Below are 19,283 nucleotides of genomic sequence, written 5' to 3'. Positions count from 1 at the left end.
TCAGATGCCCCCCCTGGGGAGAGGCTGTCCCCCCACCCCGCCTCCATCCAGAAGAGCCACACCCGCTCTCTCTCCCTGCGAGGGACCCCCTGCTCCCAGTCTGGCCCCATCACCACCCGGAAACACACTGACCGGCTGGTTTATAAGCTGTGTTGCGTCAGGAGCGCGCAGGCATCCTTCCACGGGCGCCCTGACTGCTCCCCCGGCTCCGTCCCTCGCACCTGGCACGATGTCTTGCACACAGGGGGCGCTCGGCTAACACTTGCCGAATGAATGGACGTGTGCGCTCCGTACGTCCTCTCGAAGGCACTCTTCACATTCTCTCCCAATATAATCAATTCAGAAAACACCGCCCTCCCCCTCCCCGACCATAAGGAGACAGGAGAGGGGCTGTGTCTATTATACTTGCCTGTCGTATCCCCAGGCCCTGCCTAGTGCCTGGTATGACATAAGTGCCCCAAAATACTTAATGAGTGTTGGGATTCTGTGCCTGTGCACTGGAGAGGTGGGGGGCGGGTCTCTGAGCAGCTGGGGGCACCTCTTTCCCAGGTTTTATCCCTGTGTTCTGACCCCACATTCATTTCTCCATTGAGGCTGTATTTCTCGTTCATTCACGTAACAAACATGGGGCACCGACTGTGTGCCGGCACCGTGCTAGTCCTGGGGATACGGTGGTAAACAGGACAGATGTGGGTCCTGCCCTTAGGCCAGCTAGCGGGAGACAGCAGCTAACGAGTCAGCCGCGATGTCATTACAAATGATGATATGTGCCCAGAGAGCAGCAGTGCGGTCCCTGTGCTGGTGACACACGGGGCTAAGGTCTCTGACAGCCTGGCCTCAGGGCACCAGGCACCCACAAAGGCTGGACTCCACTTGAGGCAGAGGGTAGTGGTGCAGAGGTGGGGGGGAGTGGGGAGGTGACTGAGACGGGTTCCCTGGGTCCTTCCAGCCTCGGGTACCCTGGCTCGGGCAGTGGGGGTCCCTCTGCCCGCTCTCCCCTGAGGCCAGGGCTGGGCTTGCTCTGCAAGGACACAACGGCAACTGGGATCAGGCTGCCTGGACGAGCTTAGAACATTCTAGAAAGAACCTTGAGCTCCATCAGGTCCAGTGGTGAACAAGCTAACCGCGGAACCCTTGCTTCAGACAGAATCTTGAGGCTCAGTGACTGTTCAGGTTAAGGTGAGGGTGCCTCTGAGCAGGAACCCTGAGGCTGGCCCGGGGGGCCCCTCTGTGAACTCTTGCACCCCCTGCAGGGCGGTTTGGAAACCTGGTCTTCACCCCTCACGCAGCAGGTGGGGAGACACGCAGAGGGGAAGGCTGCGAGGCAGCCCTGGGGAGCGCCTTGGCAGTGGCCAGACTAGAAGTGGCCTCCAGAGCCCAGCCCCCAACCTGAGACCACATCCTTGTGCTGGGGAACCCAAGTCCGTCCCCTGTACTCTTCTAGCCCCTGCTCACAGCCACACATGGCTGTGCTTGCCTCACCTCCCAGGCTCCTCCCGGCCTTCCCAGCCTCAGCCCGGCTCCTTTGCCTCCACAGGAAAGTGTACTTTGCTCAGTCCCACAAGCCCCCTTTCCACGGGCGTGTGTGTGCCGCGCCCCCGGGCTGCTTGCTCAGCTCCAGCCCCGACGGCCCCACCAAAGGCTTCTTCTATGTGCCCAGTGAGAAAGGTACGTGCACGGGGAGGCTGCCTTGGGGCCTGGGGAGGCCGGCCCCCACCCTCTTGTACAGACGTGACTCCCTCTGCAGTGCCCAAGGCCCGCCTCTCGGCCACCTTCGGCTTCAACCCCTGCGTGAACACCGGCTGCGGGAAGCCAGCCGTGCGGCCGCTGGTGGACACCGGGGCCATGGTCTTCGTGGTCTTTGGCATTATTGGCATCAACCGCACGCGGCAGGTGGACAACCATGTCATCGGAGACCCGGTACGTGGGCCCACTTTGAGCAGATGCCAGAGGACCCGACTGCACCAGGTTCACAAACCAGGCTCGGGCGGCCACTAGCCCTGCTCCCCACACCCCCTCCTGGCTCCTTTGCTCACCGAGCTCAGACGGGACCACCATGGGCTCCTGAGGGCACTGTTTCTCTTGAGGAGTGATCAGGGTTGAGCTCTTAGAATCACCCAGGAATCTGGGTACATTTTGGGCCTGAGCTGGTTGCCCCCTCAGCATGAGGGGCTGGAACGGAGCTGAGGGAGAATGCAAGTGTGTAAACCCCCGCCTTCTGCAGGAGGCCCTCCCTGCACCCACAGCCCTTGCTGCGTGCCTGACCGAGGGGCCCTCCGCTCTGTCTCCTCCCTTGTACACGCTTGTGCCCTGTGCTGGGCTCTCAGGTGTCTGAAAGGGAGAGACACGGACGGAGCCGTGGCTGGGTCCGCCTGGCACAGAGTGGGGGCTGAGCACGTGGCAGGCAGGGCTGTGGATGTGGTACCGTTATAGCTCCTGCCTTGAGAAGCCAGTCCAGCTGAGTATACAGGAATCTTTCCCGAAGTAATTCGGGAGCCAGAACAGTCTGAGATCTGTGTGATCAGTCTAGACCAAGGATCCCGAGGTGTTTAGAGGAGGGTGGGGAGGTAAGGAGGGGACAAAGCTCACTGGGGAAGTGGGTGAGGGATTTGGATGTGCAGAGGGAGGGGAGGGAGCAGGAAGCCCCCGTGAGAGCCTATGGGTAAAAGCAGGGGTGAGCCCGGGGGGCTCACCGTGCAGGGTGAGCAGTGGTGGGAGCCCTACAGAGTGGACTCGGGCAGGGACCTCAGGCGACTGTGCCCGGGGCTCCAGCACAGTGTCTGTGATGGTGGTGGGAGCTTCGGAGGTTCTGGCCCCGGGGCAGGGCCCAGGGCCGAGTTCCTGACTCACTGAGCAGCCTGTGCCCGCTTGTGTCTCCTTGGGAAAGGGCAGTGTCATCTATGACAGCAGCTTTGATCTCTTCAAAGAAATTGGGCACCTGTGTCGCCTCTGCAAGGCCATCGCGGGGAACTCGGAGCTGGTGAAGCCAGGCGGGGCCCAGTGCCTTCCCTCAGGTGCGCGGGGGGAGGACAGGCTGGGGAGGCTCCACGGGTGGACAGCTGTGAGCACACACACGTGTACCTGGCGCGTGTCCTGCAGACAGGCATCTGTGCCTGAATTTGCATCCGCGCTGGGGTGAGGGGTGCGTGACTCTTCCCGAGTGGGCTCATGCGTGAACATGAACAGGTGCAGACGTGCACATGTGTGGGGGCACCTGCAGGAGTAGCTTTTCCAGAACTGGGAGCCAGGGCCGGGGCTGACACAGATGAGGCCCTGCCAGGGCTCTGCTCAAGGGAGCACAAGATGTCCTTTTCCACCCCAATGGCAAGTGACTGTTGTAAGTTGCCTGATGGCACTGCCACTGGTTACAGACACGTTTGAAAGCTGGGGGGCTGGGGGAAGGGCTGGCACCCCTCCCACACTCTCACCCGGCGGGTGAGGACACACGTCCGGTGGGGGGGGATGGGGTGGGGCAGGGGTGCTCTCCCGGGGTCCCCTCCCTGACCACCTCTCTCCCCTTCTCCCCGCAGGCTACAGCACCTCCTCCGTCCTGCAAATGCTGCACCCTGAATGCAAGGAGCTGCCGGAGCCCAACCTGCTCCCGGGGCAGCTGTCCCACGGGGCGGTGGGCGTCAAGGAAGGCCGAGTGCAGTGGATCTCCATGGCCTTTGAGTCGGTGAGCTCCCGTGGCCAGCCGGGCACAGTGCCAAGGGCTCGCCTCACGTGTGTCCCCTGATTCCCCGCCCCCGGCCCAGACCAGAGGGGCTGCTCGGGTCACGTGGTTATGAGTGTCAGCATCGGGTATTAAACCAGGGCCACCTGACCACAGGGCGCTGCCCTTTCTCTGATGTCGGCTGTCCGCCGGTTCCCACCAGCCCAGGGTGTGTGTCGTTTTGCAGCCTCCGGGCTGGGGAGCAGACGAGGCTGGGGGCTGGTGAGAGTCTAGGATGCTCCCCTCTGAGGGCTCCTTTGGGGGGCCTGGTTGTGGGTCGCAGAGCCAAGTGCTGGGCCTGCCCCGGAAGAGCTTGGAAGCCAAAGGACCAGCCATCCACGCACATCACTACTTCCTCTCTCATCCTGACACTCCCTGGACTCCCACGTGCACACGCACGCACACGTGAGCATACGAGAGCCCTGACTTGGGCATCTGCGGACCTCAGGGCCCTGGCACTTCGCTCCACGAGGCTTCCCAAGCCCGCCCCTGCTGTCCCTGTGCCGAGACCCAGGGTCCGGCTCCACCTCTGATCCTGGTGTGCTCCGTGTCCTTGAACAAATCACGTATCCCCGCCGGCCTCAGGTTCCTCCTCTGCAGAACGGGGTCAGTGAGGATACACGTGAAAGTCCCAGAGCAGGGTGAGTGCCTGCCTCTTCCCCCGAACGGCTCCTCAGAGCTGGGGGCTGTGAAGCAGACTCACGCTGCAGCCAGGAGACGGGCAGCTTGCTGGGCAGTGACAACAGCTATGATGGGGAAGCACCGAGGCGTTGCAGAGCCCAGCAGAGGCCTGTCTTGGTTAATCAAAGAAGGGCTCCTGGAAGAGACAGAACCCTAGTGAGAGCCTTGAAGGCCAAGTGGGAGCTGGCTGTGCAGGCAGAGGGAACAGCGTGTGCAGAGGGCGCGGCGTGAGAGCGCGGGGGCTCTGGGAGCTGCAGCGGGCTCTGCTAGAAAGGGACGGGGACTGTGGTTACATCAGAACCTACTGCCCTTGTAAGGATCACACGTGCACGCAGAGGCTGGTGGGAGGTAATCCTGGACTGTGGCACCCTCCGCCCCCACGCACAGCATCCTCTGTGTGCAGGTGGCCAAGGGCCGGCTGCATCTGCCACAGAGCAGACCAGCTGTCACCTGAGAAGGGTGAGTGGGCACCGCCCCCTGCCCGTCTCACTGACTCATGTGCCCCACAGACCACGTACAAGGGCAAGTCCTCCTTCCAGACATACTCCGACTACCTGCGCTGGGAGAGCTTCCTACAGCAGCAGCTGCAGACGTTCCCCGAGGGCTCAGCCCTGCGCCGAGGCTTCCAGACTTGCGAGCACTGGAAACAGATCTTCATGGAGATCATAGGCAAGTGGCAGCCCTGCCCCCACGCCAGGGCCAGGCTGGTGGCAGCAGGTTGGGGAGGGGGCAGGGACAGGGAGGTGACCTGGGGTGGGGAGGGCAGGGCAGGGCCTGTCTGAGCTACAGCCTGTCATCTCCTCAGTCCTGGCCAAGAGCCCTGCAGCAACCAGAACAGCACGGTGGCCAGGAGTACCCATCGGAGGCCAGAATTGGTGTCTCCTGCTCTGGGGTACCTAGCCACGTTCTCTGATCTTGAATCTGGCCGCCTAGAAAGTAACAGTGATCGCCACATGGCAGGTCTCTGTCATGCTGGGCCTTCCCGGTGCCACGCCCCATGCCGAGGGCCTGACCCACGTTCTCTCTAAACTCCCAACAAGGCCTGTGGGGTAGGGGCTGTGATTGCCCTCTTTTGCGGGTGAGGCTCAGGGAGGTCGTGGCTTGCCCAGAGTGACACAGCTAGTGGTGACCGTGTCCACCTGTGGAACCCCAGTAACCTCGGAACCACGGAGGGGAGGGGGGCCTGTAGGCGCCGCACCCACGAAGCCCAGCTGAGGACCATCTGCTCTTGCCTTCCAGGGGTGCAGAGCGCCCTGTACGGCCTGGCCCTGTCCTTGCTCATCTGTGTGGCTGCCGTGGCCGTGTTCACCACCCACGTGCTCCTCCTGCTGCCTGTGCTCCTGAGCATCTTGGGTATGTGGCAGAGGGGTGACAGGCATCAGGCTGTGGGGCCAGGAATGGGCAGGGGCCTTGCTAGTGGCCTCCGGTCGGCGGGTTTCTCTCCACCCTTAACTGTCACATCTCCTCGGTGAAAGTTTCCCAACCACCCCCACCTCCCTCCCAGGCAGAAAGACCCTCAGCCACAGGCGTGCATAGGACGGTGCCCCACAGGCATGTGTGCTCCCACAAGGGAGCCGCGTGTCGCCAGGTAGTAGCTCCTGGCCCAGTGACCCCTTGCCGCACCTGTCCCCCCCTTGGAGCGTCCGCTTCTCTCTGGCCCTGGCCCTCCTTGTCCCTCCTGTGTCTAGAAGTGGGGGCTCCACTCTAGGCTTGGCCCCATTCCCCAGGGGCCCTCCGAGTTCGCCCAGGACCCCTCCAGGACTGTGTGGGTGAGGCTGGGTCCAAGCTGCCTCCCCCCCTGCCCCCTGCAGGCATCGTCTGCCTTGTGGTGACCATTATGTACTGGAGCGGCTGGGAGATGGGTGCCGTGGAGGCCATCTCCCTGTCCATCCTCGTCGGCTCCTCCGTGGATTACTGTGTCCATCTGGTTGAGGGCTACCTGCTGGCCGGAGAGAACCTGCCCCCGCACCAGGCTGAGGTGAGCGACCTGCCAGTCCTACCCCAACGCATCTCCCGTCCCCGGTGCAGCGGAGGGATCCTCCAGGACAGCTGGACATCCCCGGTGCCCAGCTCCCAATCAGACTGCATTCCAGGGGCTGAGGTTTCCACGGCCAGTCTCCTCGCCCAGGGGACTTGGGTCCTAAGGCATTTCCACCGAGCAGCGCTCCGGGCCTTGGGCGGGTCCATCCCCCAGCCTGTTTCTCTAATGAGCATAAGGGGTTGGACCCGTTGACGCCCAAGGGCCCTTCCTGCTTCCCTGTGTCGAGTCTCATTCTCCAGCCTGGGGAGCAGGGCGGGCTGTTCCAGTCGTGACTCTGAGGCCACCAACCACCCGTCTGGACCTCTCGGCTTAGTGAGAATGTACTCACATACTCTGTGCCCACACCAGCCCTGGGTCTCGTAAAGTTTTCGTTGTTTCCTAACCTGGAGTTGTGGTGGTGTGAAAACGCTCATAAATACGCGAATCAGCTATGTGTTTAGGTGCTTTTGGTCAAAAGAAAGAGCTCCGTTCCAGTCAGGGCCATTTGTGAAGACCTACTGTGCAAATCAGCCTTAGCCTGGTCGTCATAGCAACCTTTAATCGCCTGCCTGTGCGCCCTCTTCAGGGAGTTGGTTCATCTTTACACCCACCCTGGGGAGCAGGTGCTGTTACTGGCCCCATTTATGGAGGCAGAATTGGGGGCCTCTAGGAGCGGGCTGGCCCCAGGCGGGGAGGGATCCCGCTGGCATGTCCGTCCCTGGCCCCAGCTCTTGCCCTCACCCCACACCAGGACACCCACTCACAGCGCCAATGGAGGACACTGGAGGCCGTGCGGCACGTGGGAGTGGCCATCGTCTCCAGCGCCCTCACCACGGTCATCGCCACAGTGCCCCTCTTCTTCTGCATCATCGCCCCGTTCGCCAAGTTCGGCAAGATCGTCGCGCTCAACACAGGTGTCTCCATCCTCTACACGCTCACGGTCAGCACGGCCCTGCTCGGCATCATGGCCCCCGGCTCCTTCACCCGGACCAGGACTTCCTTCCTCAAAGCCCTGGGCGCTGTGCTCCTGGCGGGGGCCCTGGGACTGGCCGCCTGCCTCATGCTCCTCCGGAGTGGCTATAAGATCCCCCTGCCCACTGGGACCTCCCTATAGCGCTGGCACTGGGTCCTGACTTAATGCACCTTTTGTCCAGCAGGCGTGGGACGAGGCCCTTGCTCTCTGATCCCAGAGACATGTTTCCCGGCTCGGCTCTAACTCGTTCTGTTCCCAGGCCTGAGCTGGAAAGGCGCCAAGTCGCTCAGCGTGGGAGCCGATGCCCACCTGTGTGACCCGCACTGCCTTCATCACGGCGCCCAGCCAGAGTTGGATGGGAAGCTGGCTACCACCGTGCCAGACATCCCCTGATAGCAGAAGAGTCCAGCCCCCCTCCATGCCGGGTCACCACGGGGGTGTCCCTCTCACACTGCCTCAGTACTGACAACTTTCGCATGCGGGTGTTACAGGGCCCCCGTTCTACAGATGTGAAAACTGAGGCACCAGGAGGCACATTGACTGACCTGTAGCTGGGTCGGTGACAGAGCCCAGCCGCCTCCTGAGTCCCATGCTTCCCTCGGGGAATTTGCAGGAAGAGCACAGCAGGTTCAAGGGCAGGGGCCTTGCACCCCCTATCCTATTTTTCCCTTCCCCCAGCTTTATGGCGGCCAGTGCTGGGTGGTCCTGTGGTCCCTCCCAGGCCTTTTGGTCCTGGCCAGAGAGTACAGAGACTGGCCTGGGGTTCTGCATGCCCGACCCTGGCCCCAGCCTCAACAGGCTCCTTCTCCCCGGGGGCTGCAGGGCCCCAACACAGCCTTCCTCACTGATCCAAGTCCCCAGCTCCCCCACTCGACTCTGGGGCCGGAATTGGGGGAGACAGCCCCTGGGAGATGGGGGCTGATTGTGCCTGCCGGCATCTCACAGCAGATGGTTCCAATCCCAGTGACAGGAAACTGCCGCCATTAACACGAGCATCGTAACATCGCTGGCTCCCCCATATTCTTCAAATCGTGATAACTAAGTATTCGCAGGCGAGGGGGTGGGCCTGGGCCAGGGACCAAGGTCCCAGAGTGCTCTGCGTGCAGGGGCGAGGTTGGGGGCTTTGGGTAGCTCTGTGGGAGTGGGGCTCAGTAGATGTGCCTTCTTTTAAGGGGTTCCTCTGGCTCCTCGGCTGGGGCGTTTTTGAGCACGTCTGGCGTGCCGCGTGCTGCACCAGGTACTGGCCTCCTTCCTCGGGGCAGACGCTGCCCCCTGGGCTTTGGGGAGCTGCACACAGACTGAGCGGGAACTGAGCCCTGAGGGTGACAAAGGTGTCAAGGGTGGTGTCCGGGCTAGCTCACCTGGCCATCTGTAAATATTAACTGGGGTCCAGGGATGCACAACAGCAGCACAACACCATGTTCCCACTTAGTGCCCTACCAAGCAGGGACTCGGTATTTGTGCCAGGAGCAGCAGACTTTTGGACTGCTGCCCTCCCCACCCCCACCCCCCCATCTATGGTGAAGACAGACACTGAGCAGTTAATGGTACCAGTTACCGTGCTGGACATCCTTCTGAGGATTTGTATTAATCTGCTGGGGCTGCCATAACAAAATGCCACCGACCGGGGTGGGGGGCGGGGGCGGCGCTTAGACAACAGAAGCTTATTCTCTCGCGGTTCTGGAGGCTGGAAGTCCAAAACCAAGGTGTCGGCAGGGCGGTTCCTCCTGGAGGTTCCAAGGGAGAATTTGTTCTGGGCCTTTCTGCTGCCTCCTGTTGGTTGCTGGCAGTCCTTGGTGGTCCTCGGCTTTTGGACACATCACTCCAATCTCTGCCTTCGCCTTCTCGTGCTCGTCTTTTCTCTGTGATGTTGACGTCATTTTCCCTAAGGACACCAGTGGTATCGGATGAGGGTCTGTCTTAATGACTCGACTTTATCATCTGCGAGGACCCTATTTCCAAGTAAGCTCACATGTGTAGGTGCCACGGTTAGAATTTCAGTGCGTCTTTCGGGGGGACATTTCAACCCAGAACAGGGCTCAGCCTGCATAGATCCTTCATTAACCTTACAGAGTGGGTGCTAGCATACCCATTTTGCACACAGGGAAACCAAGGCTCTAAGAGATGGACTTGGCTAGGTCACATAGCTAGTTAAGGTGGAGCCAGACTTTGCCCCCAGCCAGCTTGCCCCAGGATGTATGCTCGGCCAGTAAGGGCATACTGCCTGTGGGAGAATTATAATAAAGCCCGATGATGGGGACATTCAAGGTTGGTGGTCACATCGAGCGAGAGGCCTGTGGTTAGAAAATCTGGGATGGAAACCGTTGAATGTGTACCGTATTCACACTTAAGCACTCTCTCGTCAGCCTTAAGTGAAACCTGAGCCCTTGGAGGCCCAGCAAAGAGCACTGTCTCTCAGGGGCAGGTTGTGCTTGGGACCACACAGCCCTGAAGGGGCTGCTCAGGGATTCAGGCCAGGCCAGTGAACCCAGGGCTCTGCAGCGTGGGGGAACCTTATGGGGTTGTGCCCCTTCCAGTGATCAGCACTGTGGGAGGAGCAGGCAAGCTTCCGGGTGAAGCCCAGGCGGGAGGGGGTGACTGGGAGGCAAGTCAACAAGACAGCCCGGAAGGTGCTCTAAGAAAGGACTGCCCCGTCTGTCTAATAGCCTCTCCAATAACGTAGTTTTAAAGCGGAGGCAAAGTCATTTGCATATCATTTGCATGCAGTCCAATAATGCCCATTTGTAAAGAAACCCTCAGCCCATTTCCTTTTAAGAAACAGCTCCTCCTCCTTCCCCTTGGCCTCTGGTTTCTTCAGTGTTGTGGGGGTGTTGAGCAGGCAGCCAGGCCTTGGCGTCGCTGTCACCTCCCCGCAGTTGACTAGGGCTGCCCTGCCTGGGCACTATTCTGGGGGCCCCTCTAGCTCTCCAGTGAGCTCGGCTCCTGTCTCACAGATGAACACCTGGGACGCAGAGGGGAGGGCAGTTTCCGGTAGCACCAGGCTTCTCCCGCCACCCCCCCCCCACCCCGCCTCCCTGCCAGGCTCCCCCTCTGTGGGTGGCATTCTCAACTTAGGATCTTTATTTCCTCATCAAAGCTGACCTGTCCTGGTCCCTCAGGCCCTGTGTGGTGACCGCTCTGTCCAGCTCCCGGCCAGGAATGTTCTCCTCACCAGGGGCAGGGGCCGAGGCAAGGCTGAGGGAAGGATGTGGGTGACTATTTGGGCCCACGCACCTGACTGTCTACTTGTCTACAAGTAAATCGCCCTTTAACTTGTTTGTGAATATTCGCACGCAGAGTCCCAGAGGCACTAACTCCCATGAAAAGAACCTTGACCTTCCTTTGCTACTGATGCACAGCTCACGGTCTTAATGAGCTTTTGCTCAGCATTAATGAGATGCCCTTCATTAGCTCGGGCACAGCAGTTATTCTGGGGTCTGTGAAGATGTGCAGGCATTCAGCAGGCCAAGGAGGGCCACGGGACACCAGGGGAGCCCAGCAGAGAGAGACCCTTGTCACCTGCAAAAGTTCCCTGAGCCCCAGCTTCTCTCCCTCCTTCCTTTGGAGGCCAGGAGATACTTATTAATGAGAGCCAGCTTTTTTTGGAGTGCCGACTGCAACCCATGTCCTATCCATGCATTCTTGGGAATTCTCACAGCTTCAGGAGGGAATGTTTTTGTTCTGTTTCACTGCTGAAGGAAATTGAAGCTCAGAGACAAAAAGTAACTGGGCTGAGATCACACAGCTTGTGAGAGACAGAGCTGGGCTTCCCACCCAGGGCTGTTGGCTCCTGACTATATGTTCTCTGTCCCCTTCAGCCTCTCAGCATGCACCACCTTTGACCCGAGGGCCAGCTGACAAATGTCCCTCAGTTGCTGTCCCCTGCCTGCATGCTACTTTCAGAAAAAGGAACACCAGGTCTAGAGTTGAGAGCCCAGTGTCCGAGTCTTAGTTCCAGCCCTGCCTGGGTGACCTTGAACAAACCACTGAACATTGATATAATCCCTTGGGAAATGGGGCAGGGGACAAAACCATGTCCAGAGCTCCAAATCCTTCCACTGCTATGCTGGCAGAATTTGAGTCTCCTGAAGTCCAGCTGTCCTCTTCGTCCACCATCGGTGGCCATCCCAAGTCTCTCTTGTTCCCATCATTGTTCACATCTGATAGGCAGAAGAATACCCATTGGAGCTGTGTGTTCATTTGTCCAACAACTTCCTTGCTGAGCACCTACTGTGTGCCAGGCAACATTCCAGGCCTCAGTGATACAAGGTAACACAAACACAGACCCAGACCCTGACCTCCTCGACCTTACTGTGGGGGTGGGGAAAATTAACAAAAGAACCCCTCGGGGTGCCTAGGTGGCTCAGTCAGTTGAGCGTCCGACTTCGGCTCAGGTCGCGATCTTACAGTTTGTGAGTTCCAGCCCCACGTTGGGCTCACTGCTGTCAGCTTGTTAGCACAGAGCCCACTTCAGATCCTCTGTCCCCTTCTCTCTCTCTCTCTCTCTCTCTCTCTCTCTCTCTCTCTGCCCCTCCTTCACTTACGCTCTCTCAAACGATAAATAAAACATTAAAAAAAAAAAAAACCCTCAAACACATAACCACAAACAGCAGTGAGGAAGAAGAGTGAGGAGAAAGGGCCCTTTCTGGGACTGGAACTGGGACTGAGGACCGGTTTTCTCGCCTCTGGGGAGTTGATCCCACCTGACACAGGCCTTCTTGAGCCAAAGGACAGCCCACTGCAGGCTGATGTTAAGCATAAAAGAAGGGATTCATTGGATCTTCGAGGGGGCAAGGCTGGAGGCTTTGGGGGCAGCAGACGTGGAAAGAGGTAACACGCTGGCCCAGGAGAGAACATCTGGCTCAGAGTGACACGCACAACCCACCAGGTGAATCAAAGGGAGCTGAGCAAAGCACGCAGAGTGGCCCTCTGCACAGGCCTCGCAGGCCAGCCTCGGTTCCTGCAGAAAGTTGCTCAGGAAGAACCAAGTCTCCTTTGCCTCTAGAGGAGTTCGGAGCAGTGGTCACACGCATTCCAGCAGGCTAAATACCATTGCCTTTGGCATTCAAGGCTCTGCGGAGTCCTGTGAAATGCCAGCCGCTCCCAGCGGATGTGAAATAATACGAGCCCAGCCTCCCTCTTCCACACATCACTGTGCCTGAGGGGCTCAGGCTGGCATGGGGCTTGATGTCTTTGACCAGCCCCGCCCTCCAAGGCTGCCTGGATTTGCCTTAGATGGCAGACTGTGCTTCCCAGCCACAAAGAGGTGCTCGGGCCCCCCCCCACCACACCCCCAACAGGGGGCTCAAAGGGAGCCTCTTCCTTTCCCCCACCCTCTTCCTAAACTTTACTGTCTCCTTCTTGGCTTCCCCACCTGTAATCTGTCTCCCATACAAGCCCATTCTTCCCTCTCTGGTCACTGCACCTTGATTTTTCTTTGAGGATCTTCCCGCATCCCAGACATGTGGTGCAGGTGAGGCTGAGGCCACCCTCCCCCATACACACACACTCCCCCAATTACCCCCTTACATCACCCCCACCCCTCCACCAGGTGAGTGGGTATGTAGCCCAGGGCCGGACAATAAGCACATTCCATCTCCTGACCAAAGTGATTGGTGGAGGGATGGGCACCTGACCCAAGCCGGTCCATTGAGTGTCTTCCTGGGGACTTGCTGGAATCATGGGAAAGATGTACTGTCTTTTGACTGATATTCCCAGGTTGTGGGAGGAGCCCAGAGCCTGCCTCGAAATGAGGCCAGATCAGAGGAAAGCAGAGCTAAGGGTAAAAGTCAAATTTCTGATCACATTACTTAAACCTCTGGATCCAGCCATGCCTGAAGCTAGACATGCCTAGATTTCTTTCTTAAGCCAATAAATCCCCTTTTCCTTAAACCACTTTGAGTAAGGTTCTCTTTCACTTTAAATCAAGAGTCCTAACTAAATAGCCCCCCACCAAAGGCTTCAAGAGCTTCTAATATTTACAGGCTTAAGCCCCAACTCTTGCACATAACATTCAAGGCCCATAATGACCTGGCCTTAAGCCTCCCTTCAAGCTCACCTCCTTCAAGGTCCTCCAGCCATCCTAGACTCTTCATCTGCCCCAGACATTCCCCATCTCCATTCTGGACTATACGCACATGTCCCCCTTACTTTTCCCCCATTAACACCTGTCAAACTCTGGCCTGTCCCTCAAGGCTCAGCTCAGATGCCATCTTCTCCATGAAGGCTTCCACTTCTCTTGCATGGCTCTTTGCTGGAACACCATGTTCCATGTTACCATGAGTCATGTCCACATCTACCTTCCTGGCTGACAAAGTACTCTTAAAAAGGAAAAAGCTGTGCCCACTCCTATGACTGCCCAAGGAAGCTGGACTCTATCCCAGGGGAATGGGGATATAATGAAGGGTTCTTTAAAGCAGGAGACCATTATAGGCTTGTCCAATTGGTAAAAATCTTAATGTTTGATAACACACTCTGTTGGCAAGGTTTGGGGAAACAGTCTCTCTTATGCATTGTTGGTAAGAGTAGAAACAACTCAAAATGGAGGGTGATTTGGCAGTAACACTCAAAATCACAACTGCATGATCCTTTTGACTAAGCAAACCCACTTCTGAGAATTTAGCCTGCAGATAAACACACACTGGTCAAGTGTAGACATTAATCACTGAAGCTTTGTCTGGTATAGCAAAGGACTGGGGGCTCCTAAATGTCCATCAACACAGGGACCAATGAAATAAATTAGTCCCTTCAAACAATAGAATACTCTATAGCTGTAAAGAAAGAACAAGGAAGCTAAGTGCCAACAGGCGAAACATCACCAAACTACATCAAATCGGGCAACATGGCAAAACACTGTGTAAAATGTGCTAGCTTATGTGTTTAAAAAAATAGGTAGGTGAGAGGATATATACTCATTTTCACTTGTATATGCATAAAGAAATGCTGAAGGAAACAAGAAAAGCTAAAACACTGGTTACCTGTGGGCATGGCGGCAGGGGGGCGGGGGGGAGGGTACCAGGCAGATGGCAGACAATCACTGGAGGAAGACTTTTTTAATAAATCTTTTCACATTCTTGGATTTTTTTTGACTTCAGGAATGTAGTACCTGGATGATTATTTTTTTAAGCAGAGGAGAAATGTGGCTTTCATCTACTCCTTAGAGAGCTCACTCTGGCTGCAGGGCAGAGGGTAGACTGGAGGAGGGTGTAGTGAGGCAGGGTGAGCAGTGAGGAAGGAGGGAGGGGAGCACCCTCCACCCAGAAAAAGCATCTACAAACATCAGCTGAAGTGCTCTGAACCCAGGCACTGCCAGGAGCTGGTGGGGCCAATGGCAGCCTCCCTGCCTCCTCCTCTAAGCAGAAACATGGGATAACCACCTGCTCTGGAGCCAAAGAATTTAATCAGAGGCTTTGGAGTGACCGGGAGTGTGGCATTGCCTGATGCCTCTTCCTCTCCCCCTTCTAGTTGGGAAGGCAGAGGGGATGCTTGGTAGGGGCACAGGGTGATAGAAAAAGGCCAGGGCCAGGCTATGTGTCTGTGCTGGTGTGGAGTCCTAGAAATCGGGTTTTGTGTCCTCATTCTGCCTCCATTAGCTGTGTGAATTTGAGCAAGTCACTTGCTCTATCTTAACCTGTTTGCTCATCCATTAAATAGAATAGTCCATGGTGCATGCTTGTTGTATTTTAAATGAGATAATATAATGCCAAGGACTTGGCCATAGTGATATCTGCTAAACCATCATCACTACCATCGTCATTGTTCCCAACTCAGGGTAGCATTTATGTGCTTAAATTTGCAAAGCTGTTCAATAAATAGGGACTATTTGCTTCCCAATTAGTTTTTCTCCAACTGTGAGTGGAATGTTTTTTCCTGTCCCATTGATGCTGGGTCTGGCCATATGACTTTGCATTGTCTACTGGGATGCTGGCAGGCATGAAGCAAGCAAAGGCTTGAAATATATCTGTCTGAGGGGACTTGCCCTCTGAGCTTCTGCTTCTCCAAGAGACAGATGTGTCCCAGGGAGCCCACCTGTTCTAGGAGGCTGAGAGATATGTGGAACAGACTGGATCCAAGCTGTTGTCTAGAGTCAAGCAAAGCTAGTCCTAGCATAGATCACCTGACTCTCAGCTGACACTGTAAGTGATTGTTGTTTGATGCCACTGGGTTTGGGGAGATTTGTTTTGCAGCATTATTGCAGCAATAGCTGACTGAAGCATTGGCCATTACTTCCAGAATAAAGTTGAAGGTCCTTCATGTAGTCTTCGAATTCTTTTAGGGTCTCATTGACAATTTCCCCATTTTTATCTCACACTACTGACTCCACTTTGCACCTTGGGCCTCAGCTGAACCAAATTTATTTCAGTCCTGATGCATGTAGTGCTCTGACTCACCTCCAGCCTCCACTGTGGGCTGTTATCCCTGCCTGGAATACTCCTCTCCCTACTGCACTTTGATAGCTCTTTCCTACCCTTTGGGACTCAGCTTCCTCCAGGAAGCCTTCACTACTGCCCCATGTCTGAGTTGGCTGTACTGGGATGTCACCCCACAGCCCTTTGTATTTCTTGTGCCCCATATTTTTAGTGACCTTCTACTTGTCTCTCTCTCCCCACGAGGGCATATTCCATGAAGGCAAAAGACTGAATATCCCCAGTTCCTGGCATAGAGTATATTCATTATACATATTTGCTGACTGAATGAATTTCCTGTCCCTTTCAAGCCTCCATCTGCCTACTTGTAAAATGGGAACTATTTCATCAGAACTGGGGCAGAAGGATGCCCTTGCTCTGCTTCTCTACAGGGGGATGAATTAACAGATGCCTTCTACTCTCCAGAAACCCTGCATCCTTCCTTGCCTTCAGCCTCCTCCCCCACCTCTTGTCAAAGGGACTCGAGGTGAAGGACGGGTTTCTCGGCAGATCAGTGGAGCCTTTGTTCTGCACAAGCCTACCTGACAGAGATGCTGCTTGTACTTATCTGGCTTGTGTGGGGAGAGGAGAAGGGTTTCTGACCAGACTGTGCCGCAACAGTCACTCCACTCTGCCTGCCAGAGTGTCTTCAGGGCAAATCTGCCTTCCCTTGGTGAGAACAGGCAGAATTCTACAGGGAGGGGTGGAGGGAAGCTGAGATATAACTGAGTCCCTTACACATGCCTTGAAATCATGTCATTCCTACTACCCTCCCTGAAAGGAAGATTGTATCCCCATTTTTCAGAGAAGAAAGTGAGTCACCTATCTTTACCTAGTGGTGGGATTCTAACCCAGGCTGGCTGACTCCAAGGTCAGTTTCTACTGCATGCAACTGCCTCCACCCTGAGCAGTGACTTGGTGTGGCTTAGTGGTGCAGGTAGCACCAAAGGGAACAGAGAGCATAGAAGACATTATTATAATAAAAATAGAGACACCCTAAAATGCGTATAACACTATGCAACCCACAAGAGGCTGTCTCGCCAGTTTCACACAACTTTGCAAAGCAGGCCTATTAGCACCCCATTTTACAGAGGAGAAAATTGAGGCTCAGGAAGATGAAGTGATTTCTCTCAAGATCTCACAGCAAATGGCGGAGCTGAGGCAAGACTCCTCCCATCTTTGCCCCCTGAATCACTGAACTCCAGAGGTCCCACTAAGGGACTCTGGGGCCCTTGACCCAGGGGCACTTTGGGACATCTGATACCTCGAGGCAGGCCCTTTCCCCATCGTGTGGTAATCAGACCATCAGGCTGCATGGGTTCCACCTATAGCTGTGCAACCTTGTGAAAGCCACATGATCTCTCTGAGTCTCAATATACCAATTATCCATTGCCGCCTCACAAACCACTTCAAAAACTAGTGGCTTAAAACAATAGCCATTTATTTAGCTCATGATTCTGTAAGCTAATTAAATTACGCTGGGATAATCTGGGTGGTTCTTCTGATGCTAGAGACTCTCTCATGCGTCTGCAGTCAGCTGTGGGTTAACTGAGTGGTTTTGCTTTGGGGGCCTGGCTAGCTGTCAAGCTGGGGGAACAAGGGTCACAGGGCCATATGTCACTCACCAGGCTTGTTCACAAGGCAGCGTCATGGTTCCTGAAGAATGAGCAGGAGTGCACAAGGCCTCCTATTATGGCCTGAATTGTGTTCAACCCTCCTGTTATGGGTTGAATCCCAGAAGACAGATTATCAAGCTTTGTTTTATAAAAAAGAGAGAAAGCAAGGGGAGAGGGGAGAGAAAGGACATATACACTTGCCAACCCCAAAATGCAATTTATAAAACGAAAATCTGGTGTGACATTCCACTAAATTAACAATTTATAGATAATTCACTATGCTTATACCATTAAGCAAATACACTTTAAATTGATTTCAAATTAGTGGGCTAATGACTCCCCCCAGGTCCAGTCTCTGCCAGCCCCCCAGTGCAGTGTTTTTAATAAGAGGTAGGTGTGCAATAACGGCCTCTTTATTCCATAATTGAAGCCATAATTGAACTTGAGGTCATATCCAAGGGCCCTATTGATCTACATAGAGAGGGAAAGTGCTGACAGTGACCATCTTCAGGCCAGAGAGGTGGGGTGGGCCAGGGGAGAATCCTGCAGCTATGGCAGATTTGGAGATCACTTTTTGTATGACCTGCAGGTAGCCTTGATGGCTGATGAGGAAGTTAAATAACCTTGAGGCAGGCAGAGCCCTTAATTCCAGTCCTACAGGGACTCCCTAAAGGCATGTCAAAGATATGTTGTGACCCTCCAAGATTCCCAGGGCCCCAGGGTGAACACTGCACCCTCTCTTGTCCCACCATGACTTCCTGACCCCCAACTCCCTAGGCCAAAGGGATCCAAGCCAAGGTATACCACAAGTGTGTTCTACTTTCCTTCCTTATCCTAAGTTTCAAGTCCTTTAACCCTCAGCTCAGCTGAGAGCTTCTCTAACCCCAAATCAGAAAGGCAGGATGGAAGGTCTTTGGTTCTTGTTGACATAGTTCTGATTGCTTCCATTTCATAAAGCACAAACCATTATCCATCTCTACTGCTACCTCAAAGGGACTGTAATAACTTTATCTCCATCTCAAGAGAACATCAGGGTCTCATTTTATTCTTTGTCAGTCATTTTGGCTGCTCTGAACCCAGAGATCTTTTGTCCAAAGGGTATGCCTGACAGAAGGAAGTGGGAAGGGAAGCAGAGAGGGAAAATGAGAAGTCCAGAGGAAAGAAGTGAGGAGAATGACAGACCTAGTGTTTAAAAAAAAAAAAAAAAAGAGCATAGAGCAACAGAGAGAGAGAAATTTTACAGAGTAATAAATGTGTAATGGAAAATCTCGTGACTTCAAGGCCAGGGAGAACATCCAGGGAGGTGAGGCAGACTGGGCATTTGGTCTCCTAATGAATGGATCAATGTTTAGGAAAATCTGTAAAATACTCCATGTGTGCCCTTGAGACTGTTGAGCTGTCTATAATACAGTCCAAATTTGAACCCTAAAATTATCTAAACATTGTATACTAGCAGTAAATATAATGCTCCCAAATCTCATAAAATCTGGACAAAAGACAAGAATGGAGAAGAACAAAGGAGAAGGACCTTGTTATTTTCCCTGCTACCCATCCCCATTCTGTTCTTGGAGCATAAAACTCCTTGCAGATTTTTAATTGACCTTTGAGTGTGTGGAGCTCCCAAGATTCTTTCACTGCACTGGCGGGGAGGTGGGGGGAGGTAAATATGATGCTCCTAGCTCTTCTTGGCCAGATTCTTCTCTCAGACATTGTTGTACCTGGATGCAGAGGAAGGAGAAGATTATTCATTATAAGCTCTGCATCATCTCATTCACATTCCATTACAGGGGTCAGTCATGATGATAACCAAAGAGAAGAAAGGTCTCAGGGAAGAATGTCTCTGGTTTCTAGGAAAAGATTAGTAGGGAATAGTTGA

The 19,283-nt window shown here is 55.1% G+C and overlaps 1 protein-coding gene across 3 annotated transcripts in view; it reads left to right on the top strand.

Moving 5' to 3' along the window:
* DISP3 (dispatched RND transporter family member 3) overlaps positions 1–8,391 on the top strand; it is a 50,332-nt gene extending 41,941 nt beyond the window's left edge. For all 3 annotated transcript variants that reach the window (XM_058719090.1, XM_058719087.1, XM_058719089.1), the window contains 8 exons: positions 1,538–1,668; positions 1,748–1,920; positions 2,888–3,014; positions 3,531–3,676; positions 4,903–5,062; positions 5,633–5,746; positions 6,205–6,371; positions 7,165–8,391. In XM_058719090.1, coding sequence (XP_058575073.1) covers positions 1,538–1,668; positions 1,748–1,920; positions 2,888–3,014; positions 3,531–3,676; positions 4,903–5,062; positions 5,633–5,746; positions 6,205–6,371; positions 7,165–7,527 — 1,381 coding nt within the window. In that variant the 3' untranslated portion in view covers positions 7,528–8,391. The remainder of the gene's footprint in view (positions 1–1,537; positions 1,669–1,747; positions 1,921–2,887; positions 3,015–3,530; positions 3,677–4,902; positions 5,063–5,632; positions 5,747–6,204; positions 6,372–7,164) is intronic.
* Positions 8,392–19,283: the final 10,892 nt, after the last annotated feature.

Source organism: Neofelis nebulosa, chromosome 2 (assembly GCF_028018385.1).
Source record: "Neofelis nebulosa isolate mNeoNeb1 chromosome 2, mNeoNeb1.pri, whole genome shotgun sequence".
In the NCBI taxonomy this organism is placed as follows: domain Eukaryota; kingdom Metazoa; phylum Chordata; class Mammalia; order Carnivora; family Felidae; genus Neofelis; species Neofelis nebulosa.
Note: the sequence above shows the minus strand (reverse complement) of the source record. Positions and strands in the feature narration are given on the sequence as shown.